The 22487-nt window shown below is 38.5% G+C and overlaps 1 protein-coding gene across 1 annotated transcript; it reads left to right on the forward strand.

Moving 5' to 3' along the window:
* Positions 1 to 607: 607 nt before the first annotated feature.
* Positions 608 to 11593, forward strand: LOC137024883 (E3 ubiquitin-protein ligase TRIM65-like). Its single transcript, XM_067392825.1, has 6 exons — positions 608 to 1145; positions 2051 to 2146; positions 2233 to 2466; positions 3370 to 3529; positions 3683 to 3730; positions 10724 to 11593. The coding sequence occupies exons 1-6, from the start codon at positions 663 to 665 to the stop codon at positions 11245 to 11247; spliced, it is 1545 nt and encodes a 514-aa protein (XP_067248926.1). The 5' UTR covers positions 608 to 662; the 3' UTR covers positions 11248 to 11593.
* Positions 11594 to 22487: the final 10894 nt, after the last annotated feature.

Genomic DNA, 22487 nt, shown 5'->3' on the forward strand with positions numbered 1-22487 from the left:
AATGCGCGTCTCTTGTGTCTCATTTCAGAGGTGCATGTCTGACTGTTTCTATAGGAACCGGAGCTTCTAACGGCCACTGCAGTGACGCGATGACTGTACCAGTCAGTGATTGGCTCTCATTTAGAAGGCGGGACTTATTTAGCCATATTGCCCGTTGCATTTTCTCCCATTCACAACAGTATGAGTAACAGTACGTTCACTCTGTGAACCTTCATTTTTGCTCAGATCTGATTTTTTTGTATAGCTGTTCATGTTGTTTTAAATATGGCCAATATCAGATTATGGATGTGAGCTGACCTGCATGCACAAAAAAATGATACAAACAGGGTTGCCAGGTTTTAACCACAAAATCCACTCAATTTCTTCTCATAACTACTCCAAAACTAACCCAATCGTGTTCTTTGGGGTATCCCAGTAAAAACATTCACGTGTGTCTGAGACTGAGACTGATTAAACACAATGTGTGTGCGAACAAACATGAAAACTAAAAACTTAGCAGCTCTTCAGGACCAGGAATGAGGAAGCTGCTTTACAGACACACCTGTTTTAAACACGTCACTAAAACACAGAACCAGGAAACAAGAATCACCTGAGTTCAGAGTGCACTCACCTGAGTGTAGTTGAGCTGTTGTGCGTTTGTGTCTCTGTGTTCATGCTGTAAAATGGCAGAAGCCAGAATTTCTCAGGATGAGTTCATGTGTTCAGTGTGTTTGGATCTCCTGAAGGATCCAGTGGCCATTCCCTGTGGACACAGTTACTGTAAGATCTGTATTACAGGCTTCTGGGATCAGGAGGATCAGATGAGAGTCTACAGCTGCCCTCAGTGCAGACAGACCTTCAGTCCAAGACCTGCTCTAGCTAAAAACACCATTCTGGCTGAAATGGTGGAGAAACTGAAGAAGATTAAACTTCCTGCTGACTGTTACACTGGAGCTGGAGATGTGCAGTATGACGCCTGTACTGGAAGAAAACACAATCTGATTGAAGCCACTGGACGACTGCAGGAGATGATCTGCACGAAACACGACAAGATCCTTGAGGTTTTCTGCCGCACTGATCAGGAGTGTATATGTGTGCTGTGTACGATGGATGAACATAAAAACCACGACACTGTATCAGTTGCAGCACAGAGGACAGAGAAACAGGTATGAACTTAAGGAGGTCCCATTATGTTCATTTACAGGTTCATAATTTTGTTCATGGGGTCTACTAGAATACATTTACATATTTAATGTCTGTTTTCACCCTCTCTGTCTGGTTTACTTTAAAACGCTTGTAATGATGATTGACAGGACTGAATGATTAGGCTCCTCCCAAACCTATGTTTTTAACTTCATTTATAACATCTGAACTGGGGTGCGTTTCCCGAAAGCATCGTTGGGGAACCATAGTCGTAAGTCCCATTGAACTCTATTGGTAACAACGGAACTTGCGACCGTAGTTCGCTTCGGGAAACGTACCCCTGCATGGTTCAGAAAGCAGTCTTTATAAAAATGATGAGAACACAATAAAAGATTGATGTTGTGAACTGTTGAGGAAACTATCAAGTTAATCTGCGTTAGGAAGGCCAGAAAGGGGAAGGAATATGTTCTAATTCACAGTAATCATAAAAAAGTAGGCAAAAAGTACCTGGATGACCAACTACTTCTGAGATTCTGAAGGGTGCGGTCGATGGACTTTATCCCATGAGGCCACTGGAGAGAATTTATGGCAGTGAAGCAATGCAACTGATGCTGGTAGATCATGTGATAATGACAACATGGTGAATGTGATTTGTCCAGATTACATTCATACTATATAGAACGTACTTTTTAGCAGTTGTAAAGTTACTGAAAGTTAAAGAATAAGTAAAATTACTTATTCAAATATAAGTACTTATTCAAAATAAGTGTTATGCAAGATAAAATCATGCAAGTTTGGAAAGACATGAGGATGAGTAAACAATGAAAGAATTTTAACCCTGAATCTCCGCACTTCACTGATACTGGATTCATATCTGTTTACTTGATGATTTATGTGATGTTTCTTCTGTCATTGGTTTGTCCTTTAGCACCAGCTGAAAGAGACGCAGAGGTGGTTCCAGCAGAGGATCCAGCAGAGAGAGAAAGATCTTCAGCAGCTGAGAGAGGCTGTGGAGTCTCATAAGGTGAGTCTGGAGAAGAAGAGAAGTTTGAGAAGTCTCAGTCAGGACTCACTGAAGCCACTGTGTGATTGTGATGTGTGTCCTAACAGCGCTCTGCACAGACAGCAGTGGAGGACAGTGAGAGGATCTTCACTGAGCTCATCCGCTCCATTGAGAGAAGCCGCTCTGAGGCCACACAGCGGATCAGAGATCAGGAAAAGACTGCAGTGAGTCGAGCTGAAGGACGACTGGAGCGACTGGAGCAGGAGATCAATGATCTGAGGAGGAGAGACGCTGAGCTGGAGCAGCTTTCACACACACAGGATCACATCCATTTCCTGCAGGTAACAGAGATCTAGAAGAACAGGATCATAGTGGACTGAGCAAGAGACTCACAGAGAAACATTTCATGAGAGCAGAATGAGCCGTTGACTGAAGTGTTGATCTGTGTGTTCGGTTATTATATAATCATCAGTCAGACTCTCATCTGATCTTCTTCTTTTGAAAGAGACGCACTTACAAATGCAGTTCAGCTCTGGAAATCTCTTAGGAAACATTTTCCTGAAAGATATATTGAGATTCCAGACATCAACAGCTCAAAGCTTCACTAATATTTAAACAATTTTAGTTTAAGTTTCCACCCGCTAGATTTTTCCATCATCTCTTATCTTTTTACAATCTTTGACTTATATTACACATTTTGATTAATGTTTACCAAAGTCAGATAATCTTCAAACCTGCTGAAACCTTTTATAATAATTTTCATGAACACATTCATGAATTTGACAGTGAAGTCCTCAAACAGGAAGTGAGGCTGTATATTAGCAATGCTTCAGTGTATTTAAACCACAAAATCTGACCTTGGGATCGTGTCCTAAGAGTCCTTGTGAATTTCAGAGCCACATGTTCAAGCTACTCATTGTCTTTGAACTGCTTTTCCTGATCAAATCTACTCAACCCTGCCATGTGACTCCATTGATGCTCTTGATCTGTTACATTTATGTTATTGACAGATGTTTGATCATCAAGTGTTTTCCTAGAAAGTTCACATATAGTGTAAGTGTCAAACACTAGAACTTACAGCTCTAACATGATATAATGAACATGAGAAGAATGAAGTTGATGCTGTGAAAGTGCTGGATTGAGGAGAGTTACTAAAGATCAACAAGAGCTGCTCAAATCTGACAGTAGTGCAGGTTATTGGCTGAAGTGTGGAGGTGATGAGCTTTGATTTCTGTTTTCTGTAGAGTTTCCAGTCTCTCTCAGCTCCTCCTGAATCTACAGACATAAATTACGATCCCTTCAGTTCTCTCTACTCTTTTGATGGCGTGAGAGAATCTGCCCGTCAGCTGAGAGACAAACTGGAGGATTTCTGCAAAGAGGAGCTGAAGAAGATCTCTGACAGAGGTAAAGTCCTGGAAATTCATCTGCTCTCAGAAATGATCCTCCATCATCTCATATCATGTAGAAGATCATATTAGAAATGTCTTAGGAACGGATGCAGGGATAATTTTCTCTTGTCATGATAATCACACTCTTCATGTCTGTTGATTTCCACAGTCACTTTCACCAACATTGTTCCCAGAACCAGGAACGACTTCCTACAATGTAAGTCACTAAGAAACAAGCAGAAAAACTCAAAGTGTGGTCATGTTCTTCGTGCAGAGAGGGTGGGGGGTCAATGGAAGCAATATCTTCAATAGGGGGGTGTTGAGGTGTTCTTGGGTGGCATTTGTATATGCCAAATATTTACAAGATGAAACTTGTAATTACTTGCAAAAGAAAATGATCTGCAACATTATAACAACATTCTACTCAATGTGAACATTTCAAATGCATTTGTCCTGTTGTCAGTAGCACAAGTGCACGGATCGAGTCCATCAGAAATTGAACAAGAAACGCGAATCTGTGAAAACGTGATGTCATGCACATGCGTACTGTGTGTTTAGTCTATCCACCTTAATTTTCAAAGCAGAAATAAGGTTTTTCTGTAAATTTGCGAGACTACTGATTTATTAGCTGCTATAGAGAAATAATGAGAGGAATATCAAAGTGCAGTAAACTGTAAATAAATAAGGTGGATAGGCATGCATGTTTGGAGTGAGAGCCTGTATAAAAATGTGTATACGCAGACAGGTAGGCTAATCTTTCTTTAAATAATTACATCAGCAACTACTTGTCTGGTATGCGTAATACAACATTTTTGGTCATTTTCGTGGATCCGTGTGAACAGCGATTTTTTTTGATAACATTTTCATCTGTACAAAGAAAAAACGTTTCCGTATTTAGTACATCGTGAAAACGTACCATAAATGTCTTTACCATTTTTTTTTTGTTTGTTTTTATTTATTTTTAATTGCACATTTTCCACATTTACAAAGTAGGACAGAGAGCATAACTATAGCTCTCGTGTTACTTCCAAGATGGCGCCAGTGCAATCGGCATGCCGTCTCTCTTGTGTGTTTCAGTCTGTAGTAACGTTACCTGTACTGTTTGTTCTTTGTGTGGTATTGCACTGGTATCATGTAGACTCAGTGCTGACCTACGATCGCCAAGCCCTATTTAACATCAAATGTTGTATGGAAGCTGGTTACCTGGAAAACTGCCCAGTTCTCCGCTACCTCCGCTTTGCCGCGTTTACGACTTAGCCGGAGAGGAGTGGAACGTTTACATCTTCGCCAACTGGATTTTGTTCGACTGGATCGGAACCCGGAACCACAGTCTCATCTCAACATGGCCTTAGTCAATGCTAGGTTCATGTGCAACAAGACTTATATTTTAAATGACTTTTATACTGGACGCAACTTGGATATCCTTTTCCTGACGGAGACATGGGCCTCTGCCGGGGAGTCGTCAGTTTTTGAAAAACTGTGTCCGCCGGGCTGTTGTTTTATTAGTACACCACGATGTACTGGCAAGGGCGGTGGGGTTGCCATGGTTTTTAAACAAACCCTTAACGTACGTCCTGTTTCTGTCGGGAGTTATGCATCATTTGAGTATCAGTTGAGTATTTGATTCCACTGCAGTGTTCTGTGCGTTTATTTATAGGCCACCTAATGTTGACAGTGCTTTTATACGAGAGTTTTGTGAATTTGTAACTCATATCATGCCATCATATGATCAGCTGTTATTATTGGGTGATTTTAATATACATGTGTGCTGCCCAGGTCGACCCTTGGTCAGTGAATTTGGTAATATTTTGGAATCTTTTGGTTTTATGCAACATATAAATGGAGCAACTCATATCCATGGTCACACACTGGACCTTATTTTGTCAAATGGTGTTGGTGTAGAAGATGTAACCATAGAAGATGTCTCCTTCTCTGATCATTGCCCTATTGTTTTTAATGTCCATGCTGAGAATTCTGCAGTTATGGAAAAACATCTGGGCCATTACTCTCATTGTATAAATTCATCTATTCCTCCTCAGTTTAGTGAAATCTATCATGCTAACGCTGTTGAAGGATCTATTCTGAATGCTTTTGAGTCTTCCATTGGGCCTGATGAACTGACTTCTCTTCTCTATACATCTTGTTCTAATATTTTAGATGCTATTGCACCTTTTAAGTTAAAGTCACCCAGACAGAAATCGTATTACTGGCTCGACGATAATGCTCGCTCTCTCAGGCGGGCATGTCGTCAAGCGGAGAGGAAATGGAAACAGGATTCGTTAACTGTGTCTCTTGAGTTTTTCAAAGAATGTTTGCTTAACTTTCAGAAAGCTGCAAAATCAGCTAGGTCTAAGTATTTTTCAGGTTTGATTACTACACACTCTCATAGACCTAGAATTCTGTTTTCCACGATTAATTCAATAATTAATCCAGGTTGTCAGTTTCATGTGGAACCCTCAACTGAACTTTGTGAAAAATTTTTACTTTTTTTTTCAGATAAAGTGTTAGCTATTCGCTCCTCTTTTACCTTGCAGTCATCAGATCTGTCATTGTTCTCGCTGGGAAGTCCGGCTTCCTTTTCTTGTTTTCAAATTGTTTCTTTGAGGGAACTCTGTGATCTGGTCAATAAGATGAAGAAAACTGCCTCTTCACTTGATGTCATTCCTTCTGAGATTATTAAGGCCTCTTTTTCTGAAATTGGTACTTCCATTCAGTCATTGATTAACTTGTCTCTTAGTGCTGGGGTTGTCCTGAAATGTTTCAAGCATGCTGTAGTTCAACTTTTGCTTAAGAAACAGGGTTTGGACGAAAATTGCCTTGATAATTATTGGCCTGTCTCTAAGCTTTCATTTTTATCAAAACTTTTAGAAAAAGTTGTATATTCACAATTGATTTCCTTTTTGAATACAGCTAAATTAACAGAACCTCTCCAATCTGGTTTCTCTGCTCATCATAGCACTGAGTCTGCTTTGCTTAAAGTATTCAATGACATTTTGCTTGCAGTGGATAGTGGTAAAAATTCAGTTCTGCTGCTTCTTGATCTTACAGCTGCTTTTGATACAGTTGATCATGATATTCTTCTCTGCCGATTAGAAAATCGGTTTGGTATTGGGGGTATTGCTTTGCAGTGGTTCAACTCATATCTTAGAGACAGGTCTTTTTCTGTTGAGTTAGGTAGGTTTTCTTCATCTGTTGCTCCTATTACCTGTGGAGTGCCCCAAAGATCCATTTTGGGGCCACTTCTTTTTAATTTATATATGCGACCTTTGGGAGACATTATTAGGAGACACAATGTTTCATTTCATTTATATGCTGATGATACCCAGTTGTACATACCATTGAAAGCTGGCGATACTATTCAACCCTTATTGGCCTGCCTTGGGGACATCAAGAAATGGCTGTCCAATAGCTTTCTTCGACTAAATGAAAATAAAACGGAAGTAATCGTCTTTGGTCCCCCTAAGTTGAAAAGTGGTCTTATAAATGAGCTTGGCAAGCATTTCCCTTCAGTCTCCTCCCAGGTTAGGAATCTTGGTGTCATTCTGGATTCTGAACTTTGCTTAACTAAGCAAATTAATACAGTTGTCAAGAACAGTTTTTATCAGTTACGGATCATCTCGAGACTGAAATCATTTTTAACTTTTAATGACCTGGAGAAAGTCATTCATGCTTTTATTACCTCTCGCCTTGACTACTGTAATTCATTATATCTGGGTCTTCCTCAGTCATCCATTGCACGCTTACAGATGGTACACAATGCAGCTGCGAGACTGTTGACCGGGGCAAAGAAAACAGAGCACATTACACCAATTTTAGCCTCTCTTCATTGGCTTCCTGTCTATTTTAGAATTCAATTTAAAATTTTGTTGTTTGTTTTTAAAGCTCTTAATGGTCAAGCCCCATCTTATCTCTCGGTTCATCTTATTCCTTCTTCATCCTCCAGATCTCTAAGATCTTCTGATAGAGCTCTCTTGGTTGTCCCTCGTTCACGTTTAAAAACGAAGGGTGATAGGGCTTTTTCTATTGCGGCCCCCCGTCTCTGGAACCAACTTCCACTGGACATTCACCTTGCACCTTCCATTACAACTTTTAAAATGAAGTTGAAAACATCTTTATTCCCAGGCATTTTAAATGGATTTTGTCTATGTTTTATTGTTTTATCTGTTTTGTTTATTTTATGTTTATGTTTATGTTTATCTTTGACTTTGTTCAGAACTTTGGTCAGCTCTGCTGTGATAAATGTGCTATATAAATAAACTTTACTTACTTACTTACTCTCCTTGGACGGTAATTGTTTCTCAGGGGGACACAAGGTATGTTCACCATTTACAGGGGCTAGTCTGTGATTTAATTGCCATCCAAATCCAGAATGTCTGTGTTTTTCTCTGACCACCCCCGGCCTGTTACAGTTCACGTCTCCCCTGGTCTCCATTTCCCATCACCCTCCTGACCCGCCATGGCCGCCCAAGGCTCCTGACCCGCCATGGCTGCCCGAGGTCCTAGATCCACCCTGGAGACCTCCGTACCTGCCTGCATCTCCCTCACGTGTAGGTCTCCAGGGTGCCCACCCCCCCTCCCCGGTTGTTCCATCCATGGCGCGAGGACGCACCTACCGGGAGGGGGAGGTAATGTTACAGTTCACGTCTCCCCTGGACTCCATTTCCCATCATCCTCCCTGTCTCACACCTGCACACACTTCCGAATCAACTCCCTATCATCACGGATTCCCCGGACCTCCTCTCTTTAAATGGACTCACTTCCCTGCACTCCTTGTCTGTTCTTATGTTTGCCTATGTGTACTTTGGTTTAGTTGTTCTGTGTTCCTTTGCTAAATAAACCCACTTTTATTGATGTCTGATTCTGAAGTGTTCCTGCTGCAACTAGACCATATAACAGAAGAACAGACCACAATCGTGAGGACATGAGTAACAAGATGGGGATATTCCTCGTACCGATTCCTCCAGCAGTCAGCAGATCCACCAGCTCAGCGGTTGACCGACTATGGACCCTCAGAGAGGACGGTTGCCCGCTGGAGAGGTACGTGGAGGAATTTCTGAGCTTTCTTGCCTAGTGAACTGGCCAGATGCTCCACTTAATGCCTGTTTTCTGAAGGGCCTAGGCGAGGATACGATCCGTTATATTGAACCTGCCTTTTCCTTCTCCCTAGTCGAGTCTATTAATCTGATTCTCTTTCTAAATGGTTCTGATTTCGAAATTGATTTCGCCTTGGCGTCCCAAGGCTCCTGACCCGCCATGGCTGCCCGAGGTCCTAGATCCGCCCTGGAGACCTCCGTACCTGCCTGCACCTCCCTCACATATGTGTAGGTCTCCAGGGCGCCCACCCCCGTCCCTCGGGAGGGGGAGGTAATGTTACAGCTCACGTCTCCCCAGGACTCCATTTCCCATCATCCTCCCTGTCTCACACCTGCACGCACTTCCGAATCAACTCCCTATCATCATGGATTCCCCCGCACCTAGATCACACTGTTATCACTCCCTTTAAATGGACTCACTTCCCTGCACTCCTTGTCTGTTCTTATGTTTGCCTATGTGTACTTTGGTTTAGCTGTTCTGTGTTCCTGCCGTCCCAATCCACATCTCTGAGTTATTCTGGCAGCAACAGGTGTGCATTAGCCTAACATTTAAAATATGTAGCCTATTATATTACAATAAAAATATAAACCAAACAGCTTCATGCTTACCTGTAAATAAGAGGCAGAATTAACTTATTTCTGCTAGATTCCCCATTTTTAAAATGACAATTTGAGATAAAATGCAAGACAAAATCAATTTAACTATATAACACGTCTTAGTGCTTTTAAACTTGAGATTTAAATAATCAAATAATAAATAGGATATTGCTACATTAAATATTAATATTCTCATTATTCCAAGCATGTTCCATTTTATTCACAGCAGACATTCATGTAGCCGAATGTGTGAGCACCGTGCGTGCTCCCGCAAAACTTGCTCCTCCACCGTGAATAAATCTCCATCTGAATGCATGAGTTTGATGCAAATTTATTACTCGTGAATTTAACAAAGATGTAAATCAGGACAGCATTGAACTGGGGATTTAACATATTCTTCAAAAACATCTTTTAACTAATAAATAATTATTATTTTTCACTGAAAGCCAATTAAAAACATTCACCCAAGATTTAGAGGTAAAATTACAGTAGAAAAAAAAAATATTTTCAAGAGTTTCAGGAAAGTAAGAAACTGAAAACTCTTCTGAAAAAATTTCAACTATGATGTTATTCTAAACAGGATTTTGTAACAAGTTAACTCTTTAACCTTTGGAGCGACAGATAGAAATTTAAAGAAAGCTCAAGATCACGAAAGTCTACAGCACTGAAAATCACCAACAATACAATAGATATACAATGCTTAAAAACTTGTAAATCAAATTATTACATTTATTGTTGAATTAATTTAATGGACCCTTGCTGAATTAAAGTATCATTTTCTTTTAATAGAAAATCATACTGACCTCAAACATTTGAATGGTGTAAATATAATAACAGGCCTTTAAATTATAATGAACACAGAATAATAACCAACATTAATATTCAGGGAAGACTGTGTAAGGAACCCCGCATCGGCCCAAAAACGGAATCCGACACGCCTGGGTGAAGTTTTGGTGAATGTCTTCAGACATTCACCCATCTCTGTATGGGGGTTCTGGTTACAGAAGGTCCCACATGACTGCTTTGCTCTTTACCTTTTATACCAGGACCAGAACAAAAGGATCGTAAATGTTTATTACACCAACACCTGTTTTGGGGGAGAGGAGAAGAGACACCACCCAAAAAGAGGACAGAATTTTCCTTAATTTTCCATCTTTTTCATAATTCTAGTGACTGCTGTGAAATTGATACCATTTTACCAACCGCACTGAGACTTTTAAAATGATACCAAATGTGTGGGGACAAGGCATTGTCCTATGCTATTCTTTTAAGATCTGCTCTCCAGATACGCTTTATTGCAGGATACTTGATCTCAGTTTTCGTTTAACAGGAAAATCAAGCCTTACAACTGATTAGACCAGCCCCAAAAAAGTTGAGAGCCACTGATTTAAATGATGATTTTCACAGGATATCTGGTAAACTGTACTGAGACACTGATGATATATTGAACATGAAGAGTTCAGAAACATTAAAAGATCAGATTCATAATTCCTGATTCTTATGTGTTTTATCTCCATCAGATTCCCATCAGTTCAATCTGGATCTGAACACAGTGAATAAACGCCTCCATCTGTCTGAGAAGAACAGAGTGATTACATTCACTAACACAGTCCAGCTGTATCCTGATCATCCAGACAGATTTGATAATGTGTATCAGGTGTTGTGTAGAGAGAGTGTGTGTGGACGCTGTTACTGGGAGATTGAGTGGAGTGGGAATGATGTGCGTATATCAGTGTCATATAAGAGCATCAGCAGGAAGGGACGGGGTAAAGTGTGTGTGTTTGGACGTAATGATCAGTCCTGGAGTTTGTTCTGCTCTTCCTCCAGTTACTCATTCAGACACAATAACATACAGACTAAACTCCCAGTAATGTCCATCAGCAGTAGAATAGGAGTGTATGTGGATCACAGTGCAGGAACTCTGTCCTTCTACAGCGTCTCTGGAGACACAATGAGCCTCATCCACACAGTCCAGACCACATTCACTCAACCGCTCTATCCTGGGTTTAATGTTGGTTATAAATCATCATTGAAACTGTGTTGATGAATCAGAATAGACTGTAGAGAGATTCTACCCATAATGCTTTGAGCTCATGATGAATCAGTAACAGTGAGATGTTATAGTCTCTTATTTTCTCTTCATTACATTAATACTACAGCTGAACTTCTGTCAGTGAAATAACATGTCAGAATAAATGTGTGTAATGAATCCTCAGATAGACAGTGAGATCAGTGTGTGTGTGTGGGTTTTTTTTTTTTTTTTTTTTTTTTGTGTGTGTGTGTGTGTGAGAGCTTGTATTTATTACTTTGGGGTCCAGAAGACCCACAAAGTACAAAAGATACGGAATGTTTGACTTTGAGGGGTCCTTTAATTGGACCCCACAAGGACATAATCTTTTATATGAGACTAAATGTTGACTCAATTTACTATCGTCCTTCCTTTCACTATAACTAAACCTTTATATATATATATATATATATATATATATATATATATATATATATATATATATATATATATATATATATATATATATATAATATATATAAGAATGTTTTAACATTATTATAAATTATATGTATAATATAAGAAACTTAAGACACATTTTTAAAATGTTTTAACATTATATCCAGTACATCAGAGAGTCCTTCAGGAGTGTCTTTGCTAAGTGCCTCTTATGTAAGAAGTAGACTGGATCTGATTTTTTCCAAAAGCACACCTTCAATGTCTATACACTTCTTCTATTCACCTGCTAATTGTATTGTTTGACAGGGGAACCTCTAATATTTATTTTGCTGCTTATTGTCTTAATGATGGCTTTGCATGCTGGTAAGATTACCGTCTTTGTGATTGTGTGGCGTTTTTTTTTTTTTTTTTTTGACATGGCTATTTCAGCCACAAGATACAGTAGCTAGCCTTCAATGCTTTCTCACACACTTTTCATTATAACTTCTTGTTTTTTGTTTTGCCTTTTTAGTCAGATAAAATATTCTGCATCCTTGCTTACTAGTGATGGGTGATTTTTTTGTCAGATGCAGAAACAATTAATTGTCAATTTCCCAGTTAACAAAGTTATGTTGTGGGAACAGTGATTTGAAATGTTCTAAAAACGTGGAAATGTCCAGTTTGCTTAATGTTTCTGAAACGTTTTCTTAAGGTTAGAATAACATTCCTTTTAACATTCCAAACATTGTTTTCACCTAAATTTTATTATCGATACAAAGTTCAAAGGATGTTCATTTGTAACGTTCCATGAATGTTAAAATGTCCACTTTCTTTAATGTTAAAATGTTAATTAAGATTAAAATAATTACCTCATTAATAATTTATTATTAACTTGAACACAAGGTACAAAAATTCCAAGAACATAAAAATGTGAATTACAAAAGGCTCCCCGCCCCAAGCTCGCAACTCTATAATACATTGCATAAACAAAGTTCACACAGCTAATATAACCCTCAAAATGGATCTTTACAAAGTGTTCGTCATGCAGCATATCAGATCATGTAAGCATTGTCACGGATTACACTGAGACAAGATGGTAAGATCCAATTGCAGTTTAATAAGGGTAATCCAAAATCATAGTCATCCATACAAAGGTCAAAACCATAAAACTCAGTCCAAACAAGAAACCAGAAACACAAAATAAAAAACCAAACAGAGAAACAGGAAACCCAAGAGCAAGTAACACAGGTTAAGACTCGACAAACAATGACTAAAACCACAGGGTAGAGCCCTGCGCGGGACTGATTTCCTTAACCCGCACCCGCCCGCTCCCGCTGAATGTCTGACCAGGACCGCCCACTCCCGCAACCCGCGTGTTCCACTCCCGCCCGCGCCCGCAATGTTTGTGTCCAAACCCACCTGCTCCCGCGGACTTTCTCTCAGAGCTTGTGAAAACAGGCCTAAACAAATACTCTCAGACTAAATTCGTTCAAGTTAACATCCAGAATAACAGACTTTAAACATGATTGCGTTTAAATAAGAAAGTAGCCACAAAAACAAAGCACCACATGTGATAAAAACATTGGGTAGTTTTCTTTATTAGCGTTATAAAACATTAACCGTTAAAACAAAACCACAACTAGCGGCACCTCAGTTTTTGAACGCAGCCTACTGCATACACACTCACCGAACGATTAACTAAACAAGCAGTTTAAATAACAGTTTAAGTAAATAAGCCAAAGCACAAAACGAGATAACTTTAACTTATTAAATAAACACCTGTACATAGGACTTACAAAGTAGACTAGATGTAGCCTACTTTAAACAAATTAAATATAAAATGAAATAAATAAAATAAATAGAATGCCTCAACAGGCTATTGCAAAAAAGAAAATAAATAATACTAATAAATAAATAAAAATAACGTAGCCTACTTAAACTAATGATCACTGGGCCTTGCATTACTTACTCCAGGAAAAGTATATTGCTGACTGACTGTGGTCGCAGACTTGTGCGTCTTTCTTCCATGATCCGCCCACACACACTGAATGCCCTCTCTGGCGGTGCACTAGATCATGCGAGAATGCTCAAAATAAAACGCGCGAATTTTAAGAATTGTTTCCAAGTGTCTGACTTGTCTTGCTTTGCTTTTATCATTAAAGAGCCGCTTTAATTTTCCTCTCAACTTCATTTGTTGACCATTTCTATTACTCACCAAATTCCACCATTCCCCGCGGGTCTCCCGCAAAGTTTTCTGACCGCCCACTCCCGCCCGCAGCAAAGGTAAAACCGCCCGCTCCCGCGAGATTTGCGTTGGGTCCCGCGGGAGCACAAACCCAATGCAGCCCTCTACCACAGGGTATATATAGACAGACACTAATAACATGAGTGAAGACAGCTGGGTGCAATGAAGAGATAATGAGTCCAGGAAGCGGGTTATGGGAAATGAAGTCTGCAGTGGTGAGGCTATAGTCTGGGTTGGAGTGCCCTCTGGTGGCTAACTAGGGCACTCCAACTGGTGATCATGACAAGTATAGTATTTATTTGGATGTTTACATTTGATTATGAATGAGTTTGATAGTACCCTATGCTGTGGCTAACGGGGCTAAAGCTAACATTACACACTGAGATTTATAAAGAATGAAGTTGTGGGGGTCACGTGATGCTATAAGAGTTGCAAGACGTGTCTGACGGAGCTCCTCGCCTTATATCTGACATTTCTTTAAAAAAAAAGTCGTCCTACTCGTTTCAAACGCGCATAGAATTCACGATTAAGTGGTCAAGATGTCCCTCGACGCTTTTTGGTCGCAATCGGATCCGACAAACAAACAAGCAAGAAGAAATACACGCCAGAACAAGAGCGCAGCAGCTGAGCAAGATGGCGACAACCCAGGCCTATCTGCCCCTAATGAGACTACGTTATCGGGAGATGCAGTAAACTGTATCGTCGAAAAAGTATCGATTGTTCTTGAAAAGAAGTTGCAAGCTATATGCGATCCAATCTCTGAAATTTCTGGCAAGTTGGATAGCATGATTAAGAGAGTTATAGAGGCTGAACAGAGAATCTCCGACCTCGAAGATAACCAAGCTAACAGCTCAACGCGCCTGGCGTCTGTCGAGTCGTCTTTGCAAAAAACACTCGAACGAGTAGAAGACCTTGAAAATCGAAGCCGGCGCCAGAATATCAGAATCGTTGGTCTCAAAGAGGGCACAGAGGGGAGCGACTCGACAGCTTTTTTTGAAACTTGGATCCCGGCCACTCTAAATATGAACGCAAAGGACGGACGGATAAAATTGGAAAGAGCGCATCGAACTGGTCCACTGAGAAACGAAGGTGAACATCCGAGAGCGAGACCTGTGATCGTTCGTCTACACAACTACAAAGACAAAAGACTGGTTTTAGAAGCAGCGAGACGTTCGGGTGACCTTAGCATTGAGGGGAAGCAAGTGTCGTTTTTCAAGATTTCTCGGTTGGCGTGCAGAAGAAGAGAGCGGAGACGGCAGAGGCCCGAAGACGATTGCGGGAAGCAGGATTCAAATATGCCTTCATCTACCCCGCCACCATAAGAGTGTTCAACGCAGCCGGCAAAGACACTTACCTGACTACGCCCGCGGAGGTGAACGCCTTCTTGGAATCGACTCAACGACTGTAATATCCCCTCACAGGTACTTATGTCGTTCAAAATGTGTAAAGCGCTGTTTAATATATCCTGCAATCAGTGCGGACTACTGTGATACACGTTAGCCTGTTTGGCTTGGAGCAACGTTGACACGAACAATAAACTTATGACACGCAGAGAAAACATCTTCGTGCTACGAAATTATGAACATAAGACTCCCACGCTGTTACCTCTCTGCCTGCTGTTTTTCTGGCTACCCTTAACAGGACCAGCCGACGAATGTGAGAGGTTTACAAATTTAGTTTCTTTTTTTGTTTTCACAATGTTACATCCCCCGTTCACGTTTGGGGTTAAAAGCTTTTTGTCCACCTGCACAGTTCTGTTTTCATGCAGGAGGTTTTTTGTTTTCTGTGACTCAAGTTGTTGTGGTTTTCCTTTTTATTCATTTATTATGCTTTTTATTTTCTCTAACAGTGTGTGCACTTTAAAGCAGTTAATACCTATACATATAATTGATATACTAACTATCAATGAGTAATACAAATAGCTCGAACATAAGGGTACGTACTTGGAACGTTAAGGGCGTCAACAATGTTGTTAAACGAAAGAAGATCCTAAATATTTTGAAAAGGGACAAAATTCATATTGCTCTTTTACAAGAAACCCACCTGAATGATCTTGAGCACCAAAAATTCGGCAGAGACTGGGTTGGCCAACTTTATTACTCATCTTTCTCCACCAAAAAGCGTGGAGTAATAATACTGATCCATAAAAATTTACCATTTCAACTACAAACAAGCTATTCTGATAGAGAAGGTCGAATGGTTATTATAAAGGGCCTGTTGTATGGAGAGGAGGTTGTGATAGCAAACATATACGCTCCAAATACATATGATGATGATTACTTTTCCCAGGTTTATAATAAAATAGCGTGCCTAGACTGTAACAATGTAATCTTCGGAGGGGACTTTAACTGCTACCTTAACCCAGATATGGATAAATCACCAGCAGCTAACACAGCCCCTAAAACTGCTAGTATTATTAAAACCTCATGTCAAGAGCTTGGTCTGAATGACATATGGAGATTTTTAAATCCTACTGTTAAGGCTTATACATTTTATTCCTACCCACATCAAACTGCTTCACGTATTGATTATATATTTTTTTCAAATCAGATGATAAGATTAGCTGAGAAATCTGATATAGGCCCCATAACTTTATCAGACCATGCACCTGTAACTGTTACAATGCTACCACCTCGCCCTAATTACCAATCAAGGATATGGAAACTTAATCCTTTCCATCTCCTAGATGAGAAATTTGTTGATTACTTAAAAGAACAGACAGATGCATATTTTTATTCCAATGATACAAATGGAATGGACCCTAGAACAATTTGGGAAGCTTACAAGGCTTTTCTAAGAGGAATGATAATTGCCTACACTAGTAAAAAAAAAAAGGACTTCTTATTTGAGCAAGTGAAACTAGAAAAGAGAATTCTCACAATAGAAAAACAGTTTCACTCCTCAAAATCAGCCCAACTTCTTGTTGAACTTAAATCTTTGAGAGCCCAATTAAACCAATTACTTACTAGGAAGGCAGATAGGGACATATTATTCGCAAGACAAAGATTTTTTGAAATGGGTAATAAACCCAATCGTCTCCTTGCTAGATTAGTTAGAAAGATGTCCACAAAAGGATATATCCCAGCAATTAAAGATTCCTCTGGATGTAGAATAACAGAAAACAAAAAAATAAATGAGATGTTTAGACAATATTATGAAAAATTATATAGCTCAGAAATAGATAAACAAAGTACATTGGAAAACACTTTTTTTAAAGATCTTCATATTCCTAAAATAAACAATAAACAACAAGAACTCTTAGAAGCCCCCATTTCCCTACTGGAAATAAAAAGTGCAATTAATTCTTTACAATCAGGAAAATCTCCAGGGCCTGACGGCTACCCAGTGGAATTTTTCAAGATTATGAATGATAAAATAAGTCCATACCTCTTGAAAGCTATCCATACCTCGTTTCATGTATCTAAACTGCCTAATTATATGAATGTAGCTAATATCACTGTAATACATAAAAAAGAAAAGGATCCAGAGGAATGCAGCTCTTACAGACCAATCAGTTTGTTAAATGTAGATTTAAAGGTTTTAGCTAAAATCCTGGCTAAACGTCTTGAATATATAATTCCCAACATTATAGACCCAGATCAGACAGGGTTTATAAAAGGCCGCCACTCCTATTGTAATACTAGAAGATTATTTAACATAATATGCCATCTTGACCAAAACTCCATACCTGGAATTTTACTAGCAATGGATGCCGAAAAGGCGTTCGACAGGGTGGAGTGGAGTTATATGTTTGATGTCATGACCAGATTTGGGTTTGGTGAAAACTTTATAAAATGGGTCAGATTGCTTTATACATCACCTAAGGCTGCTGTATTAACTAATGGCATTCTCTCTGACTCATTTGTGCTTCAGAGGGGAACTCGTCAGGGTTGCCCCCTCTCCCCTTTATTATTTGCCATAGCAATAGAACCCTTGGCAGTTTACATTCGAAATAATCTAAAAATTCAGGGTGTTAATATCGGTAACAGACAACAAAAGATACTGCTTTATGCTGATGACATTTTACTAACTATAACTAACCCGCAAATGTCATTACCGCAACTAATGGATTGTATTAAGCAATTTGGAGTCATTTCTGGGTACAAAGTTAATTTTCACAAATCAGAGATAATGCCGTTAGGATCACTAAACAAATCTGAACCTAATTTTGTTAAACCATTCAAATGGTCTCCTAAAGGTATAAAATATTTAGGTATCCGTATTACACCTAAACTTTCACAACTTTATGACGCCAATATTAAAACATCTATATCCCGTGTCAAGGAAGACTTCACAAGATGGTCAAAACTCCCAGTTTCTTTTTCGGGAAGAATAAACCTTATAAAAATGATAATCTTCCCAAAAATTTTATACCCGTTATCCATGACTTTTTTAAACTTGACAAATGCCGATATAAAAGATCTTAATAAAGCTATGTCTAAATTTATTTGGGCCAGTAAACGACCTAAAGTTAAACTACAAACTTTACAATTGCCCACTGATACAGGTGGATGGTCACTTCCAAACTTTAAATTTTATGTATGGGCAATACAGGCTAGGATTGTCCTAGATTGGATACATAAACCTGAAGATGCTCTGTGGGTAGATGTAGAACAACAATTCTGTAACCCAGTCTCTTTGGTTAACTTATTAGACCAGAAAACCCAAATCCCTGACCAGGTAAAAGGAAACCCACTCATTATCAGAACTGTTAAAACATGGTCACAGATTAGAAGGTCTCTCAAGTATAATCAGAGCTTGCCCATACTATCCACACTGACAGGTAATACAAATTTTCACCATACTAATATGGGCTCTCAGTTTAAAAACTGGATTCATGTGGGTATATACAGGATACACGACTTATTCCACAAGGGTGTTTTTAGATCGTTTAATGAGCTACGCTCAACGTATAATATCCCCCAAAAGGACTTTTTTAAATATTTGCAGATAAGACATTTCGTCCAGACTAGACATGCCAGTCTTACACTGAATATCTCTGATTTCTTTTTGGATAGATTTTTTCTTAAGGATACCGAAGTCAAACACTTTATATCCAAATTTTACTCTATGGTAAGCCATCACAAAGCAGACAATCTGATATTGTTGCAGAAGACATGGAGTAAGAATTTAAAATGTGACATTGACGAAAATGTCTGGGAAGATATTATTAGATTACCATCAAATATCTCAGTCTGCAACAGATTTAAAGAAATGCAATTTAATATTGTACATAGAGCCTATATGTCTCCAAATAAATATAGCAAAATAAATACTACTGTATCTCCCCAATGTCCTAAATGCAAAAATAGCATTGGAACATTCTTTCATTGTCTTTGGGAATGCCCTTTGGTTGTTGATTTTTGGAATGGTGTTTGTGATAAATTATCTATAATATGTAAACAGAAGGTTACAGCATCCCCGCTCATGTGCTTGCTTGGTGTATTGCCCTCCTCTTGCCCGGAATATTCAGATATCTTTAAAACTTTACTGATGTTAGGGAGAAAAACAATTATGAACAAATGGGTCGGTACTGAACCACCTCTAATTAAGGACTGGATAATCCTGATCAAAGAAACTATACTTCTGGAAAAGATTGGAAATATGTTAAAAGGTAAATCTAAATCATTCCAGAAGCTGTGGACAATCCCCTTGAACTGTCTTGGCATTGACTATAAGACTGATATGTACCCTTAAATGCTCACATGTTGATACTGTAATTCTGAATTTGACCACACTGCTGTAATTTCTTTTAATCTTTTTTAATTAATTATTTTTTTTTTTTTCTTATTAATTATTTTTTTTTTTTTAATTATAATTTTTTTTTATTATTATTATTATTATTTTTTATATATATATATTATATAAATATTATTTCATTTTATTTTATTTTTTATTTTTATTTTTTTTTTCTCTTTTTTTTTATTTATTTATATTGTATACTGTTAATGTTTCAATCATCCACTTTTGTCTACGCTGATTATTTTTGAAAACCCAATAAAAAAAAAAAAAAAATAAAATAAAAAAAAAGAATGAAGTTGTGTTTATGAATTATACAGACTGCAAGTGTTTAATAATGAAAATAGCGACGACTCTTGTCTCCGTGAATACAGTAAGAAACAATGGTAACTTTAACCACATTTAACAGTACATTAGCAACATGCTAACAAAACATTTAGAAAGACAGTTTACAAATATGACTAAAAATATCATGTTATCATGGATCATGTCAGTTATTATTGCTTCATCTGCCATTTTTCGCTATTGTCCTTGCTTGCTTACCTAGTCTGTTGATTCAGCTGTGCTGCTCCAGACGTTAATACTGGCTTGTCTAATGCCTTGAACATGGGCTGGCATGTGCAAAAATTTGGGGGCGTACATATTAATGATCCCAACTGTTACGTAACAGTCGGTGTTATGTTGAGATTCGCCTGTTCTTCAGAGGTCTTTTGCACAAATCAAATTTACATAAGAAGGAGGAAACAGTGGAGTTTGAGACTCACTGTATGTCATTTCCATGTACTGAACTCTTGTTATTCAACTATGCCGAGGTAAATTCAATTTTAAATTCCAGGGCACCTTTAAAAAAAATAATTAATCCAGATCCAACTCCTCCCACTCATATACTTCGCTTCACCAGATGAACCAGCATATGAGAAGCTTCTCGCCTGCAGTGGACATCCAACCGGCCCACATCCAAGTGTGATGTCAGAAGATTCTCAAGATTTCATTGGTCATGTCATTCACAGTACTGATTACCTACACCAACACTGATCCCTAAACCTACCTTTCTCCACCTCCTAGATCAGGATCCAACCTCGCTCATGTACTGCAGTGAAGAGCTACTGAATCTAACAGGTCCAGTCTCTTCATGCTCCGTCTGTAAAGTGAACAGATTGAATGATGTTAGTAATGGTGATTTATTATTTCATAAGCATTTGATAATAACAGTGTGGCTACTCCATAAAAGTTAACCCTTAAGTTATTTAGGGTACTTTGTACTATAAATATAAAAAAGGTAGCTTATAAATGTTATAAAATCTTCCATCAGTGAGGGGAAAATATGGTAATATGCATCAAAATTCTGTACCTGCTAAACTTATTTGACTCAAGTGCAGAATGAATTAAGGGTTTATTAACAAACAACACACAAGACACAATGTGACAAGAGAAGAGGTGATGTCTGATTCAAATGTCATTGATAAGTACATCACCATGTGAAATTCAAATTATATTTTGTCCCACCATTAGACCTACTAGCAACAACTTTAAAGATGAAAACAAATATAATAATTATAATCCAGCAATATAATCTGAATATAATCTCTTGAATCAAAAGTTAGATCATGGCTCATCACTTTGTGCCAAATATGAGAATTGTCAAACAATTCAAAAATCACATTTCTCAATGCAAGATTGCAAAGAATTATGTCTTTCAGCATCTACCATACATAATATTGAATAAAGGTTCAGGGAATCCAGAGAAATCTCAGTCTGTATAGGGCAAGGTAGGACACTTAAGTTGAATGTGCATGACCTTTGACCCCACAGATGGCATTGCATTAGCATTAGAAACCATCATGCTACTGTGTTAAATAAAGCCACATGGACTCAACAGCGCAAGCAAGGACTAGGGTGACCACCTGTCCCGCTTTGCGTTGTACCGCACAGCAATTTGACTCCTTGTCCCACACGTCGCATATTGAGAAAATGTCCCGCATTTTCATCATACTATTGGTTTTTAATTATAATATTAAGAAAATGTGCATGCGTTCTTTTGCCTTTTTAAGAAAGCATTTTATTTAGGCTATTTTTTTTGCTGCGTAGTTTTTCATCTAACAGCGCTTTGACAGAAGTAATCCCGCCTTACACAAATACAACAGCCGTTTTTTAAATCCTATCCAATGGTTGAAAAGAAAGGAGTAAACACAGTCATTAGTTGGCTGTGATGGCTGTCAATCCAAATGTGGAGTGGAGTTGGACTTGGTCAGAACTGTTTCAAAAATAGGGTGACCATGGACATGGTGACCGGTTTTTGGTGTTCTGTCCCCGACTGGAGCTGTCCCCGTTTTACAGCTTGTTCAAAACAACCCGCATATACATGATTGCAAAAAGACCGACGAACATACAGCAGCCTGCTGGAGAAATTAGTGATCATGTTCTCCAACAGAGGGGGCTGACAGCTACACTACGCGCGCGCGCCGCTACTTCATGGGGAACGTAATCTGGACCAAAGCGCCATTATCGTCAAATATCAAAATAAACATAGTTATCGGTTTCAAGATAGTAACATGCTAACTATATATATATATATAACTATATCTATTTAAACGTCCGCGAAAGTTCCGCAGTCCGCAGTAATTTTCACACAACACGCCTTAACTACACTCAGATATGAATAAAATAAATAAAATAAAAATTTAAAAAATACACGTACTTTGTGCTTAAAATGAGTATAAATTGCAAAATAGTTAAAAATAGTTAAAAGTTAAAACAGTTGTAATTTCTGTATACAGTAAAAAAACAGCTAAAATATTAAATTCAATAATGTTAAAAAATATTTGTTAAATGCTGTTAAATATCTATCTTCTTA

The sequence above is a fragment of the Chanodichthys erythropterus genome, chromosome 8, assembly GCF_024489055.1.
Source record: "Chanodichthys erythropterus isolate Z2021 chromosome 8, ASM2448905v1, whole genome shotgun sequence".
NCBI classification, from domain to species: domain Eukaryota; kingdom Metazoa; phylum Chordata; class Actinopteri; order Cypriniformes; family Xenocyprididae; genus Chanodichthys; species Chanodichthys erythropterus.